At 44.4% G+C, this 24,769-nt stretch overlaps 1 protein-coding gene across 1 annotated transcript; it reads left to right on the plus strand.

Moving 5' to 3' along the window:
* Positions 1-8,606: 8,606 nt before the first annotated feature.
* On the plus strand, positions 8,607-11,743 carry KCNE4 (potassium voltage-gated channel subfamily E regulatory subunit 4). The gene is made up of 2 exons (XM_070423331.1): positions 8,607-8,678; positions 9,235-11,743. The coding sequence occupies exon 2, from the start codon at positions 9,261-9,263 to the stop codon at positions 9,777-9,779; it is 519 nt and encodes a 172-aa protein (XP_070279432.1). The 5' UTR covers positions 8,607-8,678; positions 9,235-9,260; the 3' UTR covers positions 9,780-11,743.
* Positions 11,744-24,769: the final 13,026 nt, after the last annotated feature.

Consider the following 24,769-nt stretch of genomic DNA (forward strand, 5'->3'; position numbering starts at 1 on the left):
ACAACAAGAAAACTGGCAAAAGTGGTCAGAATCAACTTTTTCAGAACTCAGGAAATTAACCAAAGGCTTACAGCAATCTGGGAAGTGTTTATGCAAGAAAAATGTCCAAAATCTCAGCATGTACAGCAAGCTTTAAGGTGTTTTAAGTTGCTCTATTTCCATCCTTCCCTTCAGCTCAGCAGTAGCCTTGAAAATTAACAACCTGAAAATGAAATGACACTGAAATCTAGCAGTCTGGCAGCCACCAGAGGGAGCAGAGTAGGGTGGGAGCTGCTTTAAAGCCTCATTAGCAGAGAATTGTCATTATTTTACCTTCCTGCTTGTGCCCTGGGAGACATGTTGGCAAGACTGGCTTTCTTTGCTTGACTCAGAGCTTGTCCAGTGAGAAAAGCCTTTTACCCAGGAGCACTTGTTGAAACAATTAGGAGCAATTGATTAACTTTGCAATTGCCCAAGGCAGTGGATTAGAGTTGGACAAATAAGAAACTTACAAGGAAAGCAACAGTAAAAACTTAAAAGAAAAAAAAATGAGGGATGTGATATGCACTGGGGCTTTGTAAAGCTCTGACATATTTCTAGGAATTTAGCAAGTCCCACATACATGGGGGTAAGGGGAGGGGTCTGCTCAGGAAAGACCTGAATAGACCTAAATTGTCACCTTTGGGTTGAGGCTCCATGAAAGTGGAAACTGAAGGCTAAGGCAGAGCTGTAAACTGTCTGAATGTTGAAAATGTCCCCTAACATGCACACAGAAACCCATGAAAGACTAGGAAAATGATTGGTTCTATGAGTTTAAGTTAGTAGTTCTCAACCTTCCTAATACTGCGACCCTTTAATACAGTTCCTCATGTTGTGGTAACCCCCAATTTCATTGTTACAAATTGAACATAATTAAAGCATAGTGATTAATCACAGAAACAATATGTAATTATATATGTTTTTTCCGATGGTCTTAGGTGACCCCTGTGAAAGGATCGTTCGACCCCCAAAGGGGTCGCGACCCACAGGTTGAGGACCGCTGGTTTAAGTAAAAGAAACCTCTGTCCAGTCATTAGCTAATGATCAAACTGAGAAGAGATCTCAGTGGCCACATGTGACATAGAATACAGGTGGTGCAGAATTAGTGTAGAAAAGTCATAAAACAAACATTTAGACAAAGAAAATTAAAATCACCCAGATTGAAAAGGAAGAAATAAATATATCTTTATTTGAAATAACCTTATGTATGGAAAATTTTAAGGATGCACACACAAAAAAACACCTGTTAGAACTAATAAACTTAACATGGTTGCAAGATACAAGAACAATATATAAAATCAATTGCATTTCTACACATTAGCAATGAACAATCTGAAAATAGAATGAGAAAAACAATTTCATTTACCATGACATCAAAAATGATAAAATACTGAATAGTACTAGTAAATTTCCCAAATAAAGTACAAGGTTTGTACACTGAAAACTACAAAACGTTGTTGTAAGAAATCAAAGATCTAAATAAATGAAAAGTCATCCTGTGTTTATGGATTGGAAGACTTGATATTATTAAGTTTGCAACACTCCCCAAATTGATTGACAGATTCAATACAATCCTATCACAATTTTAACTCTTTTCTTTTCCAGAAATAGACAAGCTGATCCTAAACCTATATGAAATTACAAGGAATCCAGAATAGTCAAAAAACAATTTTATTTATTTTTAAAATTTATTTGTTTTTAAAATTTATTTTTATTGTTGAAAGTATTACAGATGCCCCCAACCCCCATTGACCCTTCAGCCCACACTCCCCCCTACCCTAGGCCTTCACCACACTTTGTCTGTGTCCAGAGTTTATGCATATAAATTCTTTGGTTAATCTTTTTATTTTTTAAAATATATTTTATTGATTTTTACAGAGAGGAAGGGAGAGGGATAGAGAGTTAGAAACATCGATGAGAGAGAAACATCGATCGGCTGCTTCCTGAACACTCACTACTGGGTGTGTGCCCTCAACCAAGGTACATGCCCTTGACCAGAACCGAACCTGGGACCCTTGAGTCCGCAGGCCAATGCTCTATCCATTGAGCCAAACCAGTTAGAGCTCTTTGGTTAATCTTGTCCCCTCTCCCTACCCCCCACCACCCTTGCCTTCCCTCAATTTTAGAAAAGAAGTCACACTTCCTGATTTCAAAACTTACTATAAAAGTATAAAATTTAAAACATTGTGGTTCTGGCATAAGTTAGATTCAACCTTCCAGGGTCAGGGCTTTCTTTGTCCTTGGCTACTTGTGGGACGAGGCATTCCACTATTTGCATGAAGAGCTGGCTTTGGTATCTTTGGGTTCCAGTTGTGACTGACACTATAGGCCAATCCTGCCTGAATGATGTCAATGGGCAAGGTATCCTTATGAGATGCCCATCTTCCTGCCCAGCTGGCCTGACCCTGCATGCTTATACAATGTGGCAAAATACACTCTTCATGGCCTGTTGGCCCTGGTATGCTCTGTGCTTTAGACTCTAGCTCTGTCTCTTAGTTTTTTACACTTTATTGAGGAATAATTGACAGATATAATTGTATATATTTAAAGCATACAACATGATGACTTGATATACATGTACATTGTAGAGTGATTATCAAGAGCAAAATAATAAACACATCCCACCTCACATAGTTAACCGAGCTAGCAGTTTTTTGTGCTGAGAATGCTTAAGATCTACTCTCAATAACTTTCAAATATACAAAACCATATTATTAATTATTGTCCATCTCTTGTTCTTATTGGGTTCTGTGTCCTAATATGGTAACCTGGTACTTAGAAGGTTTAAGAAAATCTTTTAAGGACTTCAAAACTTTTTTTTAAAAAAGAGAATCAGCTTTGTCCTACATTAGCACTCTTTCCCCTTGGGGTTCCAAAGCTGGTTCTGACCCCTTGAATAGCAGGGAGCAGAGGAAGGGACCAGCATTGAGAAGTGTGCATCCCAGGAATGGAGTACGTGTCTGGCGGGGTTTCAGTAGGAGGCAGGACTGTCGGTCCTGGTCGGCTCTGTCCTGCTGTGTGAGCAGGATGAGTTATTCACTCAGTCCCTAATCTCCACATTTATAAAATTCTGCTCATAGCTCTCATTCGACAGTTGAAAAGATTAAATAAGAAAGTCTGTGAAGAACGTTGCGCATTCTTTCTGTTATTCATTCAACAAATATGTCTCGAAGGTCCCCTGAGGGCCAGAAACCATTCTAGGCACCAGGAACAAATCAGTGCACCACCACTTATGGTTCCCTAACTCAAGTTTTAGGTAGGCAATGCCATGGAGCTCCCCGAATATTAACTTTTTGCATTAATGTTGTTTAATATTTAAGATAAATGAACACTTGCTAATTCTAGGTACTGTTCCAGCACTTTGCCCATGTAATCTTATGATCCATTCGCAGAACTTGCAGGGTGTCACCATAAAGCAAACATTCACAACGAGTCCCACTACTTCTTTACACTCATTCTCTAGGGCCGGTTCCTCCCCTGCTCTGTGGTGGATATCTTATGGCAGATCCCACGACTTTTCTGGTCACTCTTAGGAGATAAAAATCCCATGGCTGCTCTAGTATCCCCAAACAGCCCAGGTTCAGCAATTGAAATGTCCATTCCAACGTGATGGTCAAAGCTTCTCAAGTTCATTTAGAGTTGAAGCTGCTTCTGCCACACTCTCTTCCCCCTTCATTTGCCCCCACCTCCCTTGGACCTTGGGCAGACTGGAAGCCATTGGTGGCAGGGCCATGACTTCCTTTGGTTGTGGGGAAAGCACTCCTTGCTCAGCCCTAGATGCCATCCTGGAAGAGAACTACCCTGTATCCCAGGGCTGTGTGCTCCTCCCCTCCTGTGTGGCCTACTTCTGGCCTATTGGAAACAAACACTTCAATGTCAAGAGTAGGGTAATAAATAATAAACTTTCTTCTGACAAACTCTGGGAGCATGGGCTTCCCTATGCAACCTCTCTTGAGAGCTGGGGCTGGACCCAGTCTCTCACCGTTCAGATTTTTCCAGGTGTGGGTGTGACCTCAGTCCTCTATGTCCAGCAGGTTGCAGGCTGCAGGGGTCACTTAGTCTCTCTCTCTTTCTCTCTCCCTCTCTCTCTCTCTCTCTCTCTCTCTCTCTCTCTCATCTCCCCCTATTATAATTCAGTGTAGAAACATTTCATACTTAGAAGAGACCACATGGTGTAGTACTTAGATACAAACACTCTGGGATCAAAATCCCAGATAATGCCAGCTCAGCCATGTACTAGCTGTGTGATCTAGGGCGGGATACTCCAAGCATTCTGTACCTCAGTTTCCTTACCTGCATAATAGGGATGATAATAGAGGCTACCTCATAGGATTTTCAGAAAGATTAAATCAGATAAAATTTATAAAGTGCTTTGAACAGTTCCCGAGACACGTTAGGCATCACAGAAGTATTTGTTAAATAAATATCAGGTGGAAAAAAATGTTTGAATAGTAAATAACAAAGGTCAGTTAATGGCAACTTTACCAGGCACTTTAAATATCAGGAGTTCTGGGTCCTTCCAGTCCAGTCAATTTTGGATGATGCCCAAGCAGAACCTGCCTACAGCCACCTGGCCGGTGTCATAGGAGGGTCTGCGGGTCTTGTAACACAGTGTAAAATGCATAGTCCTGTTTTAGTCCAAGTGCTAGGAATGCTAGCAAGCATGAGTCGAGGAAGGGTGACTCAGGTTATCAGAAGGGATGGGCACAGCAAGAGTTCCCAGACACAACTTTTCAGAAAGGGTATCTGGGAAAAACAAAGCCAGGGGTGGGCATCGAGGGCACATTTCACACCCTCTGCCAGCCCTGCAGCCTGGCTCTCCCACGTCTTGTTTTGCTCTGTTCCTTGCTATCTCTGCAGGGAAGGGATGACCTCGTGGATTATGGGACATTCTGAGTATCTTGAGACAATTAATTATCCTACTCTTGACATGCCTGAAACACAGAGAGATTATGCAACTCAGCCAGTCACGTAGCTGGGTCAGATCTGCGGACTCCAGATTCATGTTTAATCTGATGAGATTCGCCAGTGTGCTGTTATCCCAGCATGGATTTTGTTTAGTCACAGAAGCTGCTAACATAATTTCAGAAATGTGTGGCCAGGGAATCCGGGTCATCTGGTGAAAATGACATTACCAGGAAACTAAAACACTCAAAGTCCTGGAGAAAGTTGTGCGTCAGGATTAAGTAGGGGGAAAAAATAAAATCAAAACAGGACCAGAAATCAGCTGTGCATATAAACAAAAGGGAATTGATTTACTATGAAAAATATGAATATAGGACAAAAGTATTACTACTTCACTGATGCCTTCTAGAACATACTAAGGTTGGTGCAGCCTCCAATATTTAAGATAGCATGAATTCAGAAGAAACAATTTGTAATTGCATATTTGCATTTATGTTTGAGTAACTGGCCATTTAGGAATGTACTTAAAAAAATAGTTTTGTGAAGACTCAAAGGAAGTTGGAAAAATACTCATTTTTTATTTCCTATTTCTTCCCAGTTCGCTGGTTCCCACGGAGTGGGACAAAAGGTGGTGGAAAGAGAATGAGCCTGGAATTATATAGACCTGAGCTCAAGTCCTTACTCTACTACAAACAGCCTGGCTTTGAGCAATTTGCTTAGCCTCTTTGGCCTTCAGTTTCTCTATCTATAGAATGGTTATAATATTGGCCTCGCAATACTGAAGTAAGCAAAGCCTCTTGCTACATAATAGACACCCAGTTAGGTCTGGACTATAGCATATCTTAGACTTCCTTAAAATGCCAGTTCAAGATAGACTTTTGAAAAGCCTGACCCTGATGCAAAGATAGACAGATACGTCCACAGAACAGAATAACAAGCTCAGAAATAGAACTGCACATATGTGGTTAATTGATTTTGCAAATATTTCAAGATTATTCAATGAGACAAGGACAGTCTTTTCAACAAAAGGTGCTGGAACAATTGGATGTCCACATGCAACAAATAAATGAACCTTGACCCCATGCCTTGCGTCATATACAAAAGTAACTTGAAATGTATTAAAAACCTAATTGTATGAGCTGAAGCTATAAAATTTCTAGGAGAATAATAGGACAAAATCTTTGTGAGCTTGGGTTAGACAAAAATTTCTTAGGATACCAAAAGTATAAACCATAGCAATTTTTGATAAATTGGACTTGAACAGCATAAAGAAACATTTGCTCTTCAAAAGACACTGTTAAGAAAATGAAAATGCAAGCCACAGACTAGGAGAAAGTATTTGTAAAATGCAACTATTTCTTTAACACTGTTGTCTCCTGAAACTGTGGCACAGAGATGTAATTAATAATTCTTGTGCGCCCTCATCCTCCTCCCTCACTCTTTAGGCCACTGTTCCCTACCATACTTCTCATGATACTGTTATGAGTGAGGGCTGGAGAGAAGATTGGGGTATGCGTTATGACATTTCAAGCTCCACACCTTCAATTCCATTCTTGGCAAAAGAAGAAAGAACAACAATGAAAAATCTGGCCACAGGCACATGCCCATCAGGAAGCAACCTGAAGCCCCTTGATAGCAACAGGACACTTTCAACAGTGACAACAAAAAGCACAGATGAACATACACATACGGCAAGATATGGCCCTAAGTGCTGTGCTTGCATCATTTCATTTAACTGTCGGTGAGTCAGCATGGAGTCCGGGAGGAAGCAGGGTCACCATCCAGGACGCCAGTGAGTTTCATTTGGGCCGTTCCTTCCGTGATACCTGCAATGGATTTTGTTCTTCCCAGGTCTCTGAAGTGCTTTGTCCTGTGGAGTTCATGCTGGATTCATCCATGTCTTGTTTTGGTTTTATTGTCTTGGGACTGTTGGCTCAATTCAGGGGATTTATCTTTGAAAATTCAGCCTCTGTTTGGCTTCCTGGCACCACGCTTTGCACTTCCTTGCTCCTTAATTCTGGTAACCCCTCCCCCCACCTCCTCTCTCTGCTTCCCCTAGGCTTCCATTTACAGTGTTTGATCATCCCTGGGCGATTATGAATCTCATATGTCCCCAGGTACACAATCAACAATATTGGGATCAATAGGCATCCTGCTCATAGGTCTCTCTTTTCCACTGTCCTTGACAAACCACTGTATGCATAGCTGAAGCTGGAGGTCCTCAGATACTTAAGATGAATACAGATTGGAAAGGTCATGTCTACCTTTGCCAAGGTAGCTGTGGAGTTTTAAAAATATTAATGTAACTGTGAGGATGTCTTTATTGGTGAGCAACGTTGCAGTGTGTGGATGGTCTCAGTGTTGGGTTGTCAGCAATTGATACCTCAGAGTCAGCTGGGGATTTGAGGGTGAGCACAGCCCAAACCATAGGCGAGTGGACCAGTGGGGACCTCAGCAGCATGCGCCCATCATCCCGCTCTTTGCACAGGTGCCCTAAAACATTCGGGCCAGGTGCTGACCCAGGTGGATTCAGATAGCAGCACCAGAAATCCCAGGCTTCCACTCAGTTTCATGTAACAGCAGCCAAACCACGAGAGAAGCTTTTTCTAGAACTGATTCCCCAAGACCGTCTGACTGCAGTTTATGGGCCACAGGCAACTGGGGCAGAGCCATCCTCTCAGTTTACTTCAACTTAAATGAGAGGCTCTCAGAATAAACATCCCGGGAAGCAGATGGACTGACATCAAAGTCTTCAATTCCTTTTCCAATTTTGATCGCAGCGGTCCTTTCCACACAGGTCTACAGAGGTTTTCAAAGCTCAAACTGTGCTCAGTTCCTCACCAGAAGGATGCCTGCTCCCCCTGTGACCTGTGGGAGCGGCAGAGAGATGTGTGAATGGTCTTGGTGTGAGGCAGCCAAGAGCAGCTGTGCCCGCAGAGCTGGAGTGAATCCTACCACAGTCTCTTCACAGTGACCCGCTTCCACTTCACACAGACTATTGAAAAGAATCTCATCATATATATAAACTTATAAAAAATAGATTAACTAGCTTGCTGCGGAAGACAGGTCGAAGCTCTCTGTGTTTTTAAAGGGCTAACCTGCACCAGCCAGCCTTAAACCTCAGCATGGTTAAGCTGCCAGGCCACATAATTCTGTGTGTTGAAGCCCCCCAGGTCCAACCATTTTACACACCAGGAATGGGAGGTGCGGGAAGGTTCAGTGAAGATTTAAAAAATTTGCTTAGTTACTGGAAGAACAGAGACTTAAGCCCTAGTTTCTTGACAGGAAATCCTGCACTTGCTTCCAACTGCCTTTCATCCAGATGATGGTCTTTGTGTCTGAAAGCCTGCAGATGGTAACGGGGTTCTTCCCCGAGAGGGAGCTGACACACGAGCTAATTGTCAGTGAGAGTGGACTTCGGGGGCACTCTTCCCTCCTCTCCGGACTCATTTTCGTGGCCACCTGAACACGTTGGCTCGGGGCTGGGAGCAAGGAGCCATCCGCTGGCTCCAGGCTCTCTTCGCAGCTGCACAGACAGTGAGCTGAGCTGCAGGGCTTGGAGTTCACTGTTCTCTCTGCCAGACCAACCTCTGTTGTAAATTTCCCTCCCGGAACACGTGACGATGCATTTCTTGACTATATATCCCCAGGGCAGCCGCGGAGCTGAGCTGTCAGAGGCTCAGCCCGCCGAGGAGGACGCTCTTGGACTTGGTCACTTAGCAATTCAGGACTTTGGACGAATTTGCCAGCCTTTGGTAAGTTAGTGAAGCTACTGGGCTGCAGACACATTTGAAAGGCTATTTCTACCCGTTAGTAGGTGAAGTTTTCCTTTCCTTTTATTTGTGTTTTGTTCCTAAGGAAACTTTGCTTTGAATTAAAAATAGTTTTAAGTTGGAGGAGCAAAATGTAAACGTTCTCTTGTCTGCTCAGTTAAAAAAAAAACGTTCCCAGTGGTTACAATGTTAGCTATTTTGTCTGTGCTCCCTTGTCTTAGACTGATATTCCCCCCCCCCCCCCCCCCTTTGGTTTGTAAAATTGTAAAAGTGATGCTTTCTAGACGCTCACTCTACGAATTGCAAATATGATGGACAAGGAGAGACTAAAAAATGAAAGTCCTTCTTATGTCCCCCCACCTCCCTGCCTTCTCCCCCATGGACTCCGGCCCCCGCGAGCTGTTCGGTGGGACCACTTACTTTCCCCTGCGCCTTCATGCATGCAAAGCTTTTCGATGCTGCAGTCCCACAAACCTCTGCTGCCCTGCTCCTGCCCCGCGGGCCGTGGGAGAGTGCTAACCTGCAGGTTTCTCCCCAGACCCTGGCCGAGCGAACAGCGCTTCAATGCTGAGGATGGAGTCTCTGAACAGCACGCACCCCAGCACCGCGCTCCCCGTCACCCCCCTCGAGTCCCATGTCCCCAGCAGCGGCAGCGGCAGCAGCAACGGGAACGAATACTTCTACATCCTGGTGGTCATGTCCTTCTACGGCATTTTCTTGATTGGGATCATGCTGGGCTACATGAAATCCAAGCGGCGGGAGAAGAAGGCCAGCCTCCTGCTGCTGTACAAAGACGAGGAGAGGCTGTGGGGCGAGGCCATGAAGCCCCTGCCCATGATGTCGGGGCTGCGGTCGGTGCAGGTGCCGGTGATGCTGAACATGCTACAGGAGAGCGTGGCGCCCGCGCTGTCCTGCACCCTCTGCTCCATGGAAGGGGACAGCGTGAGCTCCGAGTCCTCCTCGCCCGACGTGCACCTCACCATCCAGGAGGAGGGGGCCGACGACGAGCTGGGGGAGAACTCGGAGACGCCCCTGAACGAAAGCAGCGAGGGGTCCTCAGAGAACATCCATCAGAATTCCTAGCACCCCCAGGGCTTCTGGAGGTGGCCCCGTCAGCAGAGAGGAAGGGCGCTTTTCGTGTCTGGTTTCACTTTTGCAGTGAGGCTGCCTCTTTGAAGAGACCCTCGGCAGGCCCCTGAGTGGGGACGATGGGGGCCCAGGCTCAGCCGGAGCCAGCGGCAGCCAGGAGTCCGGGCCGTGCCTGTGGTGCCAACCGCCACAGCCAAAGCCCTGAAGACGTGCAGTGTGCACATTTACTTGGGGCCTGGGGCTCGGGTTCCTGGACAGAATCTGGCAGGTCCATGTGCTTGCTCGTGTTTTCTCACTGGATGCCCTGGGCAACTCCAGCAGCCTCTGCCCACTCCCAGGACTGCCAAATGCCCAGGACATGCTGGGACACTAGTTTTGATTTATTGATTTGCCCAGAGCTTTGTTCTTCTCGATCTGATTGGCTGTAAGTACCTCTGGGGTGTACCTGTGGCATTCATTCAGCAGGGACAGTGCTTCTGGCCTTTTGGGTTGGGAGGGTGACCTTTAAAGGAGGACTTTCCACGGGAGAAAGCTGGAGATCTGACCTCGGCCCATTTGCATATCATAAGGGGAAAAAGGGGGCAACCTTTAAAATTGTTAACGTTGGCTGGGATTATAAGGCATGACCCTCTCTGTAACCCACAACCTTGAACTCTGACCTGGGACCATCCAGCTGGCATGAAGTTTTTTCGGTTGGAAGGGCTCTCCAGACTCTAACCTGCACTCCTAATGGCCGTGAAGGGGACTCTTCCTGATCTTTCCAGAAAGGGTACTGATGGGGTTGAATGAAGCCAACCCTTAGCTCTACTGCTGCTCAATTCTCAGCCTAATTTTCTGAGCTGGGAGAGGACATAAGGTGGGCCTCGGTGATACGGCCTTTCGTCACGTAGCCGAGACCTAGAAGGGCATACTCAGGCAGAAAGCGCACAAAGCTGGGGCCCACGTTCTGTCCCCTGACCTCCCGAGCCCTGACACCGGTTTGCTGTGTGGTCCTGGGCATGTCATCAAGAGGCTTTCCGCCTGCATGAGACTCCTGATGATCGGCATCCCCAGGGGGCTGGGAGGATGTCTTTAGATTTTAAGACTCTGTGATAAATCCTGCCTGGCCTGGTGTGAGGAAGCTTGGACCAGATCTTTGCCCCTTGGCCAGTTAGTCTGCAAAAGGATTTGCTTATTTAAAGGAGCAGTTGGAGACTAGGAAGACAAGGAACTGGGAAGTTCAGGGCGAATCACCCACCCATCCAGGCTGTCGTTTTTCCCAGCAGTGAACCAAAGAGGCAGACGCCACATTTTACTCTGCAAAGTTCTCTGGGTGCTGGAATGTTAACCCTCCAGCGGAGGGAACGAGAAACCCAAAAGGAAACACTCAGGAATGCTTGCTGACATCTCCAGCTATTCCTGTGGTTGATAGCTTTGCAGCAGACCCCCTGGGCCCTTGAATATGAGAAGGAAGAGAAACACACCAAAAGGTCAAATTTAATTCTAGTAAAAACAAAAAACTTTTTTTTTTTAAATTAAAAGAAACATACTCTCCCTGGGTTGGAGACAGCAATAACTACTGTTCCCATGGAAGGGTTAACAGTGTAGGAGCTGGTTTATCAGCTCGCCTTAACACAGTGCTAGAGGAAATTTATGTTTAGGGGGGGAAAGGGGCCTCTGTTCACTTTAAAATTCAGAATGTGGATTTACTCCAAAGGGGGCTGTTTAAGGTGAAAGAAGCCAAGTTAAGTTGGCCCCTTGCCTGGAATCACTTGAATTCTGAAACTTTACTGCAACGGACATGTGCGTGGTCACATTTTCCATTGCTTCATCCTGAAGTTTGGTGCAAATCTAGCTGCGCCTATTAAAATAGTGATGTATATACTTCCTTCTTATTCTATTAAGTTGTATAAAATTGTCTTCTGTATTTAACAGTTTGTCATTTTCACTATATTTTTTAATTTAAATAAACAAACACATTTCCCTGAGGAAGTTCTGAGTTCTTTCTTTGATTCTGCAACGTAATTCCTGGTTCCTAAGACATCCCAGGCACATTCTCCCAGCTGTCTCTGGATCCCGGTCATTTTCCAAGTTAGACTCCCACGAAGACATATTTTATTTCTATCTGAATCATGGATTGAACAGGGCTAGGCGTTTCCATCTTGTGACATGCTTTGCAATGAATGAAAAACAAGTTGCAGATAGTCTTACATCAATTCCTCTTTAAATTTGATGGCCATGGGGGCCTTTGAACTTGAACGTGCAACTGCTATAAAGATGTTGCTCCAAATTTGGTTGCAAGGACACGTTTGCTTTGAATGTTGGCTTGGCAGATATTATCCACATGTGAAAGCAGCAGCAAAGACTGATGAGCAGGGAGTTCCTGTATGGACAGCAACACACACTTAGGAAAATACTGGAGCACAAAGTCTCTGGTATTTAGATGGCACCTCCTTTTATTCCCAGTCACCTCTGCACGAAGACTGATGTTCTAAGCTCTTCCCACCTGGTCCGGCCATCTCTCTGGCCCACAGGTTTTATTACTTTATTTGCACAGCCAGAGGTGCTAAAGAAAAATGATCCAAGCCAGGGACCCATTTTGAATCAAGAAGAGGATACAGAACATCCTTACTTTTATGTTTCTCGGTGTCCTGTGAGTTTGGCTTTTCTGTTTCAAGTAAATGTTTCCATTAGGTACACAAATAGCTGTCTCCCTAAAGGATTTATCTGGTGAAGGTTACAGGGGAGCCTGGATCCTTTCCAAAACACTTCACGGATCTTCATCCATCAGTTGGTACTTTGATAATGTAAGATGAGAAGACCAATTTAAAAGACAAGAAAGCTCTTCTATCCCAGTTTAATGTCATTCTTGGTAAGGAAATAGTTAAGGAAAGCCTTATTACCACGGGCGGAAGAAGAGGGAATTCTAAACTCTAATTGTCCTAAAAATATGCAGAGTACACTATGTCGTTTTAATGGCATCTTTGTTTTCTTTAAAAGCACACACACACAAAACTTCTAAGCAGAACCTAAGGCCCAAGGGGTTTAATCTGTGTGGATTTACTCATGCATGTGAAAAACAGAAAAGGGAATTTGGCTCCGTGTACCTAGGATATTAGAAACATATTTTAAAGCACTTAAATGCTAGGGATGAGGTAAATGGATCATCCATGCTGTTCCAATTACACCTTTGTACGTCAAAGTCAGACAGGGATGCTGCAGAGAAAACTCTCAGGGACAGAATCTGGGATCAAAACTACCAGGAAAGGCTGAAGTTGGGCCAAGGAATGAGTGCTCTTGGCTCGTGACTCTGGTTGGAGAGTAGATCCTGTGGTACATTTGAGAACTGCAATTGGAGGGTTTTGCGGTCAGGCATGCACTTCCAGGGCTCAGCTGAAGAAGGGTCATTTATCATCCTATAAAACACTGCTCTGATCCTAGATGTTGTGGAACAGACAGAACATTGAGCTTTGCAATGCAATTGATACTCCAGGTTTAGACCAAGCAAAATGTGCTCAATTGCCTTACCCCAAATCTGGGTACCCTGCTGGAGAAAATCACCTGGAGTATCATGGGTCAAGGTCAGGGGGCAGCCAATAGGGCTGGAGGGAGACATATCAGCCGACTGACCAGGAGAGTGGGTCAGCAAGCACTGGACCTTGGGAAGGGTGTAAAGGGGGTTCAGTGGAGGCTCAGTCCTGCTCTTCTAGCTTTCTAGACTAACTCTGCTATTGTGTTGCTCTGTAGCTCACAATGAGAGGACATGCTGGGCTTCCTCTCCTGGGACCTGTTAATTAGAAGAATGGTGAAACATTGAGAGATATTGAGCTCTGCTTGAACCTAAAAGAAAAGCAGCTTCATGCTTCTACTTTGTAAAATGTGTCCTGGGCACCTGTCTGCAAATAAAGTCACTGAAACCTCTTTTTCTGTGAACGGTTTCCTCAGGAGACTGTGATGTTTAGGGAAAGGACATGACTTGCCAAAGGAGAAGGGTCATAAGAGAGAGAAATCACTGTTCACGTCTGCTTTTTCCTGTTTCTGAAGTGTTTCCGTCCACACAGGAAGGAACAGTTTGGGATGTGAGCTGTTACCATGGAGATAACCAGCCAAGGTCACTTGTTTGAAGGAGCCCATGGCCTCACAGCATTGGATTAGAAAGACTTGATGAAGTTGGGATTTGTTTCTTGACTCAGGCAATGAGCTTTGAGCCCACAGCCACCTCCACCCATGACATGGAGGAGGTACCCAGGGAGTACACTGCTCTCCTTTTGCCCTGGACAACCCCTTCTTTCTTCTCCTTGCACCTTCCCGCCCCATGCAATACAGGGCTAAGCTTTTGTTCTCTCTGCTCTAGGAATTTATTTTCTTACCTTTCCTTTGTTGCTAAGAAACACTATAAAAGGCCTTAGCTGGTTTGGCTCAGTGGATAGGTAAGCCTGTGGACTGAAGGGTCCCAGATTTGATTCCTGGTCAAGGGCATGTATCTGGGTTTCAGGTCCCTGGCTATGGTCAGGGCATATGCAGGAGGCAATCAATTGAGGTGTCTCTCTCACATTGATGTTTCTCTCTTTGTCTTTCCCCCTCCCTTCCACTCTCTCTAAAAATCAGTGGAAAAATATCATTGGGTAAGGATTAACAACAACAAGAAGAAACACTATAAAAGAATTCTTCACATCAGCAACTATACTCTTTCCTGTCCTGAATGATTTTCTACCCCTGTTCAAAGATGGTGCATGGCATGTTCTCTCTTGTCTTGGCTCTGGCTGCTATAGCAAAGTACTGTATACTGGGTGGCTTATAAACATAAGTTTATTTCTCACAGATCTAGAAGCTGTAAGTCCAAGGCCAGGGTTCCAGCATGGCTGGGTTCTGGTGAGGACCCACTTCCAGTTTGTAGACATCTGTCTTCTCATTGTGCTCTCACCTGGCAGAAAGAGCAAACTAGCTCTGTGGTTTCTTTTAACAAGGGCACTAATCCTACTCATGAGGCTTCACCTTCATGACCTAATTACCTTCCAAAGGTCCATCTTCAAATACCATCACACGGGGAATAGATTTCAACATATGAATTTGGGGGGACATAAATATCAGCCCATAACATTCTTTTTCCAATGTCCCTTACTTGTTTCCCCTCTCACTTCTTTCTATTATCAAAAGCAACAAAAATCTACACTAATAAAAGAGAAACATGCAAATTGGTGTCACTCTGCTACCCTTCCCATTGGCTAATCAGGGCAATATGCAAATTAACTGCCAGCCAAGATGGCAGCCGGTAGCCAGGCAGCTTGAAACGAACATGAGGATTGCTTGCTTCAGTGACTGAGGACTCCAATGTTCCCCGCCTGCCGCTGCCAGCCTCTGAGATTGCAGTTTGAAACATTGTTACAAATATAGAAGCTAAACAAAACCCCAGAAACCTGCTTTCAGCCAGCCGGGATCTCAGAGCTGGAGTTGAAACAGTGTTTCGATTATAGAACCCAAACAAACCAGATACCTGCTTTCAGCAGCTGAGGCCTAAGAGCTAGAGCCAAGCCTCAGAGCTAAAGCTGGCCCAGAATAAAAAAAAAGAAAAAAAGGAGCGGTTGGGAGCTTCAGTCACCTGCCAGCCTGAAAACAGCCCTCAGCCCCTCACCCAGACTGGACAGGCACCCCAGTGGGGACCCCCACCCTGAAGGGGGTGTGACCAGCTGCAAACAGCCATCATCCCCTCATCCAGGCTGGCCAGGCACCCCAGTGGGGACCCCCACCCTGATCCAGGACACCCTTCAGGGCAAACCAGCTGGCCCCCACCCGTGCACCAGGCCTCTATCCTATATAGTAAAAGGGTAATATGCCTCCCAGCACCGGGATCAGCATGACAGGGGGCAGCACCCAAACCCCCTGATCTCCCTGCGGCTCTGTGTGTGACAGGGGGCGGAGCCACAACCTCCCTATCTGCCCTGCTCTGTGTGTGACAGGGGAAGGCGCCCCAACCCCCCCCCCCAATGGGCCCTGCTCTGTGCCTGATAGGGGGGGAGCTCCCCAACCCCCTGATTGCCCTACTGCTCTGTGTGTGACAGGGTGCGGCACCCCAACCCCCTGATCGGCCCTGCTCTGTGTGTGACAGGGTGAGGCGCCCCAACCCCCCCCCCCCTCATGGACCCTGCTCTGTGTGTGATGGGGTAGAGCCATAACCTCCCTGTCGGCCCTGCCCTGAGTGTGACAGTGGCGGTGCCCCAACCCCCTGATCTGCCCTGCTTTGTGTGTGACAGGGGGTGGTGCCCCAACTCCCCTATCAGCCCTTCTCTGTGAGTGACAGGGGGGAGCTACCCAAACCCCTGATGGGCCCTGCTTTGTGCATGACAGGGGGGAGCTCCCCAACCCCCTGATGGGCCCTGCTTTGTGCATGACAGGGGGGAGCTCCCCAACCCCCTGATCGGCCCTGCTATGTGCTTGACAGGGGGTGGCGCCGCAACCTCCCCATCGACCCTGCCTTGAGTGTGACAGGGAGCGGTGCCCCAACCCCCCAATCGGCCCTACCCTGAGCATGACTAGGGGTGGCATCACAACCTCCCAATCTGCCCTGCTCTGTGCATGACAGGGGGCTGCGCCCCAACTCCCCAATTGGCCCTGCTCTCCATTGGCCCTGCCCTGAGTGTGACACCTAGGGATTGGGCCTGCCCTCTGCCACCTGGGAGCAGGCCTAAGCCAGCAGGTTGTTATCTACTGAGGGGTCCCAGACTGCGAGAGGGCACAGGCCGGGCTGAGGGACCCCCCCTCCCCCCCAAGTGCGCAAATTTTTGTGCACTGGGCCTCCAGTAATAATAATAACAACCACAATGCATAATACTTATTAGGCACTTATGACATGATAAGCACATACTACATCCAATCTTTACAACCATATATATATATATATATATATATTGATTTCAGAGAGGAAGGGAGAGGGAGAGAGAGATAGATAGAAACATCAATGATGAGACAGTATCATTGATAAGCTGCCTCCTGCATGCCCCACACTGAGGATTGAGCTGGCAACCTGGGCGTGTGCCCTGACCAAGAATTGAACCCCGTGACTTCCTGGTTTATAGGTCAACGCACAACCCTGAACCATGCTGGACAGGCACGACTCCGTGCTTTGAGCTTCTACCTTCTTCTAGGTACTTATAGATGCTGGGAAAAATATAACACCTGCCTAACTCCAAAGAGGTCCTAGTCTTCAAATAGATAAATTTCAATAAAAATAACTCTATATCTGGTTAATTTATAACATTAGTGAAATATTTCTGTGTACAGGGTCCTCTGGCTCTAAAAGAACTTAAGAATATATGGTCTTTGAACAGTTGAAGACACCATGAAGTGGTTAGTTGAACGAAATGTATAGTTTACCTAATATTTGCTTTACTCTGTGATAGGCCCTTTCCCTTTGGTTATCTTATTTAATTCACCCAAGGAAACTCTAATACCGTAAGTGTAGGGTATGAAAGTTGAGGCTCAAAGAGAAAGCTGCCATGAAAAGAATGGTCAGGATTTCAGTGCAGGTCTTCTGATATAAGATCTTTATATTAGAATCTCTTTACATCTTGAAGAAGCAGAGAGCCAAAGCCATGGAATCTAGACCCATTCCAGACATTCTGTGACATTGCATATGTTGCTCAATGTTTCTGGGCATGTTTTCTCACTGTCAAAATGGAGTTATGAAGAGCTTTTCTATGGACCTCAAAACATTGTCAGAACTGTTTATGAAACAGCTGGAAAAAGAAAAGAAAAGGTCTTTGTCATTGAAAGGCAGCTGTGTGTAGACATTTCTAATATTCACCAATCTCCAGTATTTCTCCCCTTCTGAAAACATGGACATTTCCACTGCTCAACCCGTTCTCCTGTCTGTCCTTCCATACCACCAGGGGTCAGGCAGGGATAGGACTCATTGTTGTTGTTGTAAACTGAGTGGAAGTGATGTATGTAACATGTAAGCTGAATCAGTGAAAAGCCTGTGTATGATTCTCTCTCTAGTCACCCTCCCTACCTGCATGTCACCAATGAGATCGTACGTTAAAGGTGGTATAAATAATAGACGCAGCCTGTGTCAGCCTGAAATACTGTGTGGAAGGCAATTGTTCTGGAGAGTTACCCAAACCTGCAGCTGGCTTTGCATGAAGCAATCATAATCTAAGTTATGGTAAATATTGAGAAGTTGGGATTTTTGCTCCTGTACCATAACTCAACCATCAGATTTACACAGAGTATGGCTACATTAGAGAGACATGGAATGTTGGAAGGTGCCCACTAGATCATTAACCCAACCCCTCTGTTTAATGATGTGGAAATTAAGGCTCAGAGTAGCTAAGTGACTTGTTCAAAGTCATTGTGGGAGAGGAGCAGAGCTGGGGTTGCAACTCAGGTTCTCCAGGCATCAGGATCTCCAGGGGCACATGGTTGTGGAGGGCTCTGTCAAAGTTTAATGAAAACAAACTTCCCAGAGTGTTTTCTCCCTTGAGCCTTTCACCTTGGGCTTCTCTGAGCAGCATTAGATCACTGGTGTTATCTCTATTTATGGCTCCATGAACCCTGCTTGGAAGTGGCTTCTTTTTTCCCTGGTCAAACCCTGGCACTTACTGCTCTTCGTGGGGCGTTGGATCCAAGTGGGCAAAAGTAAACACATTCCCCCAAAGCAGTGCCATGTGACATCACTGGAAACTTTAATAAAAGGGAAGAAGCTATAAATAGGAGGAGGAAATATTCAAACAGGGTTGAATGTAGTTGTCTTGCATGCAACTTACTGGCTTTTGCTTTTCAGTTCTATTTGTTTGCGTGCTTTGGCTTAGCTCCAGTGCCATAGAGAGTCACAGGCAGAACGGTTTCAGGACTGACGTCCCTAGGTGCCAGGTAAAGTGAAAGTAAATGCTGGAGATACAGCTCTAGACTGAAGTCTCAGATGATGCAGAAACCAATTTGCCATTATTTTCATACTCTTAGCCCTGATATGGAAGGAACGGTCTCTCTCTCATCTGTCTTTTTTCAGTCAGAACTTTTGCCAAAGCACTGGACATGGTGCTTGGATGGAGGGATTCTGTTTCTTTTCTAAAATGTTCTCCTTTTTTGTACTTCCATCACACTGTCCTCATGCCTCAATTGTAGCAGAAGTTATAATTTTTCCCATAGGGTTATAAACCTTCTGGAAGTCAGAACCACATATATTATTTCTGTAGTTTACACAGCTAGTCAACAGCAGAACTGGGAACTGAACCTGGCTGGCAATCTGGCCTCGGAGTCAATACACCTAAATGCCCTTTGGACTGCCTTTGTATCTCCAAGTCCCAATAATTCAGCTCTAGCCTAGACTTTTCTCATGAGCACCTACGCCTATAGCTATATCCACCTGATGTCCCATAAGCACTTCAAGTAATTTCTGACATCAAAACTGAAACTCATTATCTTTCCTGCAAAACCTGTCCCCAACTTTTATTTTGCAGGATTCAGAACCATGAGTAGAACCCAAGCTTTCCTCCTTCCCTTAGGTCACCAGGCTCTCGCTGTAATCTCATTCCATTAACATGTTTATTATTTACCCTAAAAAATATTTCTTAAAAACATACTGAGGACCAGAGAAGTGTTGGAACAGTAAAAGATAAAATGATCAGAACTGTGCTTTCATAAATAAAAATTTAATATTTAGATGGAGGGTGCGAGACACTGGTTGTACAAGGATAAAAACCCAGTTTCTGTCATCATGGTGCTTATAATTTTTCCCATTCTGTAAGATGAACTTAAGAAGATAGAGGAGGAAGGTAAAGAAAGTAGGATTTTGGTAACAGGTGAGAAGTGGCTGGACTGAGGAAATAGCAGGTGAAATGAAGACATGAAACCTGGAAATACTGAGGAATGGAAATTGACAAGATTTCACAACTAGGTGAACCATGGAGATTGAAGAAAAGGGTGGGAGGAAATATGACCCTAAAGCAGTGGTTGGCAAACTGCGGCTCTCGAGCCACATGCGGCTCTTTGGCCCCTTGAATGTGGCTCTTCCACAAAATACCACGTGCTGGTACGCATGTACGGTGCGATTGAAACTTCGTGGCCCATGCACAGAAGTCGGTATTTTGTGGAAGAGCCACACTCAAAGGGCCAAAGAGCCGCATGTGGCTCTCGAGCCGCAGTTTGCCGACCACTGCCCTAAAGTATTGAGTCTGCATAATTGAGAGAGTGGAAGTGCAAAAAACGGGCAGTAAATCCCGGGAAGGATTTATTGCATTATGCATTTTGAGTTGGAGGCATTGACATGATATCCAGAAAGCACTTAGAAAATCGGTATGGAAGCATTTGAGAGAAGTTTGAGCTAGAGACTAGATTTGGGAGCCATGCACATGAATACACGGACCTGAAACCTTAACTATGGCTGAAATAGCCAGGGAGAAGTGGGACTAGAGGAGGGCGAAGAGCAGTCCTTCAGGGACTTGGGGGTTGGAAGAGGAAAGGCAGAAAGAATAGGAACAGTCCAAGAACTAAAGTCCTGATGGCAGCGAGTACAGGAGCCAAGCACACAGGTTTTCCAGAAGGAGGAGGTCAACCATCAGGGAGATGCAAGAGGAAGAAGTTTCCTTTTGATGACATGTGATTAGTTTCTATTTTCTATGAACTGCAGACTATGTAGAGTGGCAGGGTGAAGATATTACAAGTACAAAAGACTACTGAGCCATCTCTTTTTTTTTTTTTTTAAATATATTTTATTGACTTTTTACAGAGAGGAAGGGAGAGGGATAGAGAGTTAGAAACATCGACCAGCTGCCTCCTGCACACCCCCTACTGGGGATGTGCCCGCAACCAAGGTACATGCCCTTGACCGGAATCGAACCTGGGACCTTTCAGTCCGCAGGCCGACGCTCTATCCACTGAGCCAAACCGGTTTCGGCCTAAGCCATCTCTTTAACAACTAACTTGGGAAGTTTGGCTGTGAAAAGCAAAGTATAGTGTGGTTAATTCAAGGAGTCAGAACGACTCAGAGCTCTCATTCTTTTTTATTTACCCTGAATTGCTACTTAGTTCAGGATGCAAGCCTATGTTCACTCCCTTTGGTAGTAAAGTATGCCTTAATTTTTTTTATGTGCTTTTATAAGGGATAATGCAAAAATACAAACAAAAAACCCCACAAAAAAAAACAAAACAAAACAAAAAAACAAACAAACCCCACAAAAAAACAACCACAACCCACATGTTTCTGTGGGGGGTGGGTAGTACTACAGGTTCACGGTCACATTGTGGCTTTCCACTGTAATAAAATGCAACATTAGAAATAACTGACTGGTCAAAAATTCTCCCTTGTTTCTTGGGCCATGAACAGGCATACACCGTCCTGCGAAATCACACACAAATAAATGGAAAGGAGGATGGCTTTAGGCTACCCAGGGGCAGATGTTAAAGACCAGAGACATGATGTTGCACCAAGAACTTCAGGTGAATTCAAACCAGTTTGATCTCTCTTTGTACTTTAATGAATGGCATTATTTTGTTTCTATAATGATTAGACATTTGGACTTTGAGAAAATTGGAAGGCTAAAGACATATTACCATAGTTCTATTGTAAAGATAAAATGAGACAAAGGAATGGTGGTTACCAGAAGGGAAGGGGGAACAGGAGGCTGAATTGGGTAAAGAGGTCAACTATATGGTAACCAAGGAAACCAGAATTTGGATGGTGAAAAGACAATAGAGTACATAGACTTACTTAAAATTTATGTAATGTTATTAACCAATGTTACCTCAATAAATTTAATTAAAAATAAAATGTAATTTTGGTTTTCAGATAAATCAAATGATACTATTAAAATAAAGACAAAAATCAGGGGAAAATCTAAAACTGGCATGCAAATGTCAAATGTTTGTATTTACTAGTTGAATCCCTACTTTTAATAGGAATTGGGGTTTGATTTTACTTCAGGGATTAGGTGCTAAAATCAGAGTGTAAGACAAAATTATCCTTCAAAGCCTCTTACTTGCTCTTAAAATGCAAACTCTGTGATTTCTCAGTGGCCTCCCTGTCCCTGGGTAGTACAGTCTAAGGAGGAGTTTGAATAGAAGGGCACAAGGGGATCCTCTCTCCCACTCTCTCTCTCTCTCTCTCTCTCTCTCACACACACACACACACACACACACACACACTTGAATTCCCATTAATGTAACATGCCTGCATTTTGCTATAAAATAGATGAGTAATTTCTCTGTGTTGTAATTGTTTCTTGTCCTGAAAGCAATCCATCTTGCACTTCTATTCTAACCTTCTATGTTGCTCCCTAAGTAAAAGACATTGCTTATTAGCCAGTCTTTTTTTAAAAAAAGATAATACATAATTTAATTTACTTAAAAGTATATATATCAAAAATAATTTAAGAAACCCCACCATAGAGTTTTCCTTTTTTAAAATTAATTCTGTTGGGGTGATAGTCATCCTATATAATAAAAGCCTAATATGCTAAGTGTCCGGTCGGCTATTCGATCAATCAAAGCGTAATATGCTAATGATATGCTAAGTCTGCTCAATAGCTCACTATGATATGCATTGACCACCAGGGGACAGATGCTCCGACCAGTAGCTGGGGTCTGTGTCAACTGGGAATGAGCGAGATGGGCCAGATACATCCTGGAGCCCTCCTGCTGTCCCTCCCCAGCTGGCCAACCTCCTGCATCCCTCCCTGGCCCCAATTGTGCACTGGTGGGGTCCCTCAGCCGGGCCTGTGCTCTCTCGCAATCAGGGACCCCTTGGGGGATGTCGAAGAGCCGATTTCAGCCCTACAGTGGAACAACCAGTCGCTATGACGTGCACTGACCACCAGAGGCAGACGCTCAACACAGGAGCTGCCCCCTGGTGGTCAGTGTGTTCCCACAGCAGGAGCGCTGCTCAGCCAGAAGCCGGGCTTATGGCTGGCGAACACAGTGGTGGTGGCAGGAGCCTCTCCTGCCTCTGCGGCAGCACTAAGGATATCCGACTGCTGGCTTAGGCCTGCTCTCCGTGTCAGTTGGACATTCCCTGAGGGCTCCTGGACTGCAAGAGGGCACAGGCCAAGCTGAGGACCACCCCCCCCCCCCCAGCAAGTGCACGAATTTTATGCACTGGGCCTCTAGTTGATTAATAAAGTTATATAGGTTTAAGTGTACAGTTCTATAATACATCATCTGTATATTGGTTGTGTTCACCACCAAAGGTCAAATCTCCTTCTGTCACCATATATTTGACCTCCTTTACCCTTTAATGCCTCCCTCCACCTACCTTTCCCTTTGGCAACCACCCTATTTGTTGTCTGTGTCTGTGAGTTTTTATTTTTTGTTCATTTGTTGTTTCCAATTTTATTTTCCAGATGAATGAAATCATATGGTTCTTGACTTGTTACACCTGACTTATTTTGCTCTTATAGTCTTGATTACTGTTGTGATGAGAACATATTACTGAGGGATAAAACAAAGTTGCTTTTTGAGGCATAACCCCAAAACTCAACCAGAGATGTCACAGAGTTTAGGGTTTATAGTTTCAATGGTCACTTCTTTTTTACCTTAAATTATATGTGCTAAGTCAATTAACATTGCTAAATGACCATTACATGCCTCTAGTCCCGTTCAGTATGTAATCTCATTCAGTCCTCACAATGGTTCTGATGTTCATCTCACATGAGAAAGATGTGCTTCAGGAATCGTCCAAAGTCAAATTACTATTAAAGAGTGTAGCTAGGATTTGAACCCATATCTACCCCATGCAAACACAGGCATTTTTTCCCACCTTAATGAATCTTATTTTCCAAAAAATGATAGTAAAATATAATTTTATATATATATATATAAAATTTTCTCTGTTTTAAGAGAATTCTTATGTGGTTTCATCTAAAGTGCACTTTTTTTTCATGAGTTTGAAAATTTACATCCAGTTGGGAAAGCTGTGAAATCTTTTAAAATCCTAAACCACCCCCCAAATTATCTCAACTGCCTTCTCAGCATCATTCAAGGGGGAAAGAGCAGTACTGTTGTAATACAAACAGGAAATGAAAATGAAGCCATGAATTGAGATTGTGGTTCTCTGGGATGGTCTTCCTGTGGTGAGAATGAAGACCATGGTTAAGAGGAGCAACTGGGGCCCTGAGGGGACAAGAACCAGGTGGGTCATGGAGGGAAGAGAGAGGAGGCTCTGAGATGCTCGCCTGGAGACTGGAGTGGTTTGAACAGAAAGTGAGAGAGTCTTTGGGAGAAAAATTTAGTAGCTGTTGATTTGCATAGAATAGTTATCTTAAGACTTATTGTTGATGTGAAAATGACTTGAAAGAAGGGAAAAGGTTGTTGGAATTCATTTATTCATTAATTTAATAAACCTTGATTTTTGAGTCTTATGTACAAGTCTGTTTTGTTCTTGTGCTCTAAATGATTCAAAGAAAAACAAGGGGCACTTTTTTTTTTTTAGGGTTGGATATATTAAGTATCTAACAATGATGATAAGATGGTACCTTTAAAATGCTTGGAAACATATTTTTGTTAAAAAAAAGAAATGTCATTAATTTTGTGTGCCAAGGGGTTTATTATTGAATAAGTTCAATTGAATTTAGCTTTTATGGAAAGAGTCAACCAATTCCTTTGTTTTTCTTTTTTCTTTTTTATGGAAATTTCCATTCCAGTCATTCTGATTGGAATTCATTTGTCAGGTTCATATTCTGTCTTATCTACCAAATCTTCTCCAGCTCCATGGTGACAGACAACACAGTGAGGAAAACATTTTGGGCTCAAATATGGGAACACTAGCCTCATATAAATTCACTCTAGGCATAGTTCTAGATTTTAGAGTGCACACTGTCATTGAAAAAAATGTAACTCTTACGTTTTTGGCCCCTAACACTGTTAATCACAATGTCATGATAAAAAATGATTTGACATCTAAAGAATATTTTCAGTTTTTTAACTGTCTGATTTTTAAAAATGGAGCATCATGATAGGCTATGGGCAAGAAACCTGAAAACAGCCCTGGTGAGGTGGGTCAGTTGGTTGGAGCATCA

The sequence above is a fragment of the Myotis yumanensis genome, unplaced genomic scaffold (genome assembly GCF_028538775.1).
Source record: "Myotis yumanensis isolate MYYU_CA2020_CCGP unplaced genomic scaffold, mMyoYum1.0.hap1 SCAF_8, whole genome shotgun sequence".
Classification (NCBI taxonomy): domain Eukaryota; kingdom Metazoa; phylum Chordata; class Mammalia; order Chiroptera; family Vespertilionidae; genus Myotis; species Myotis yumanensis.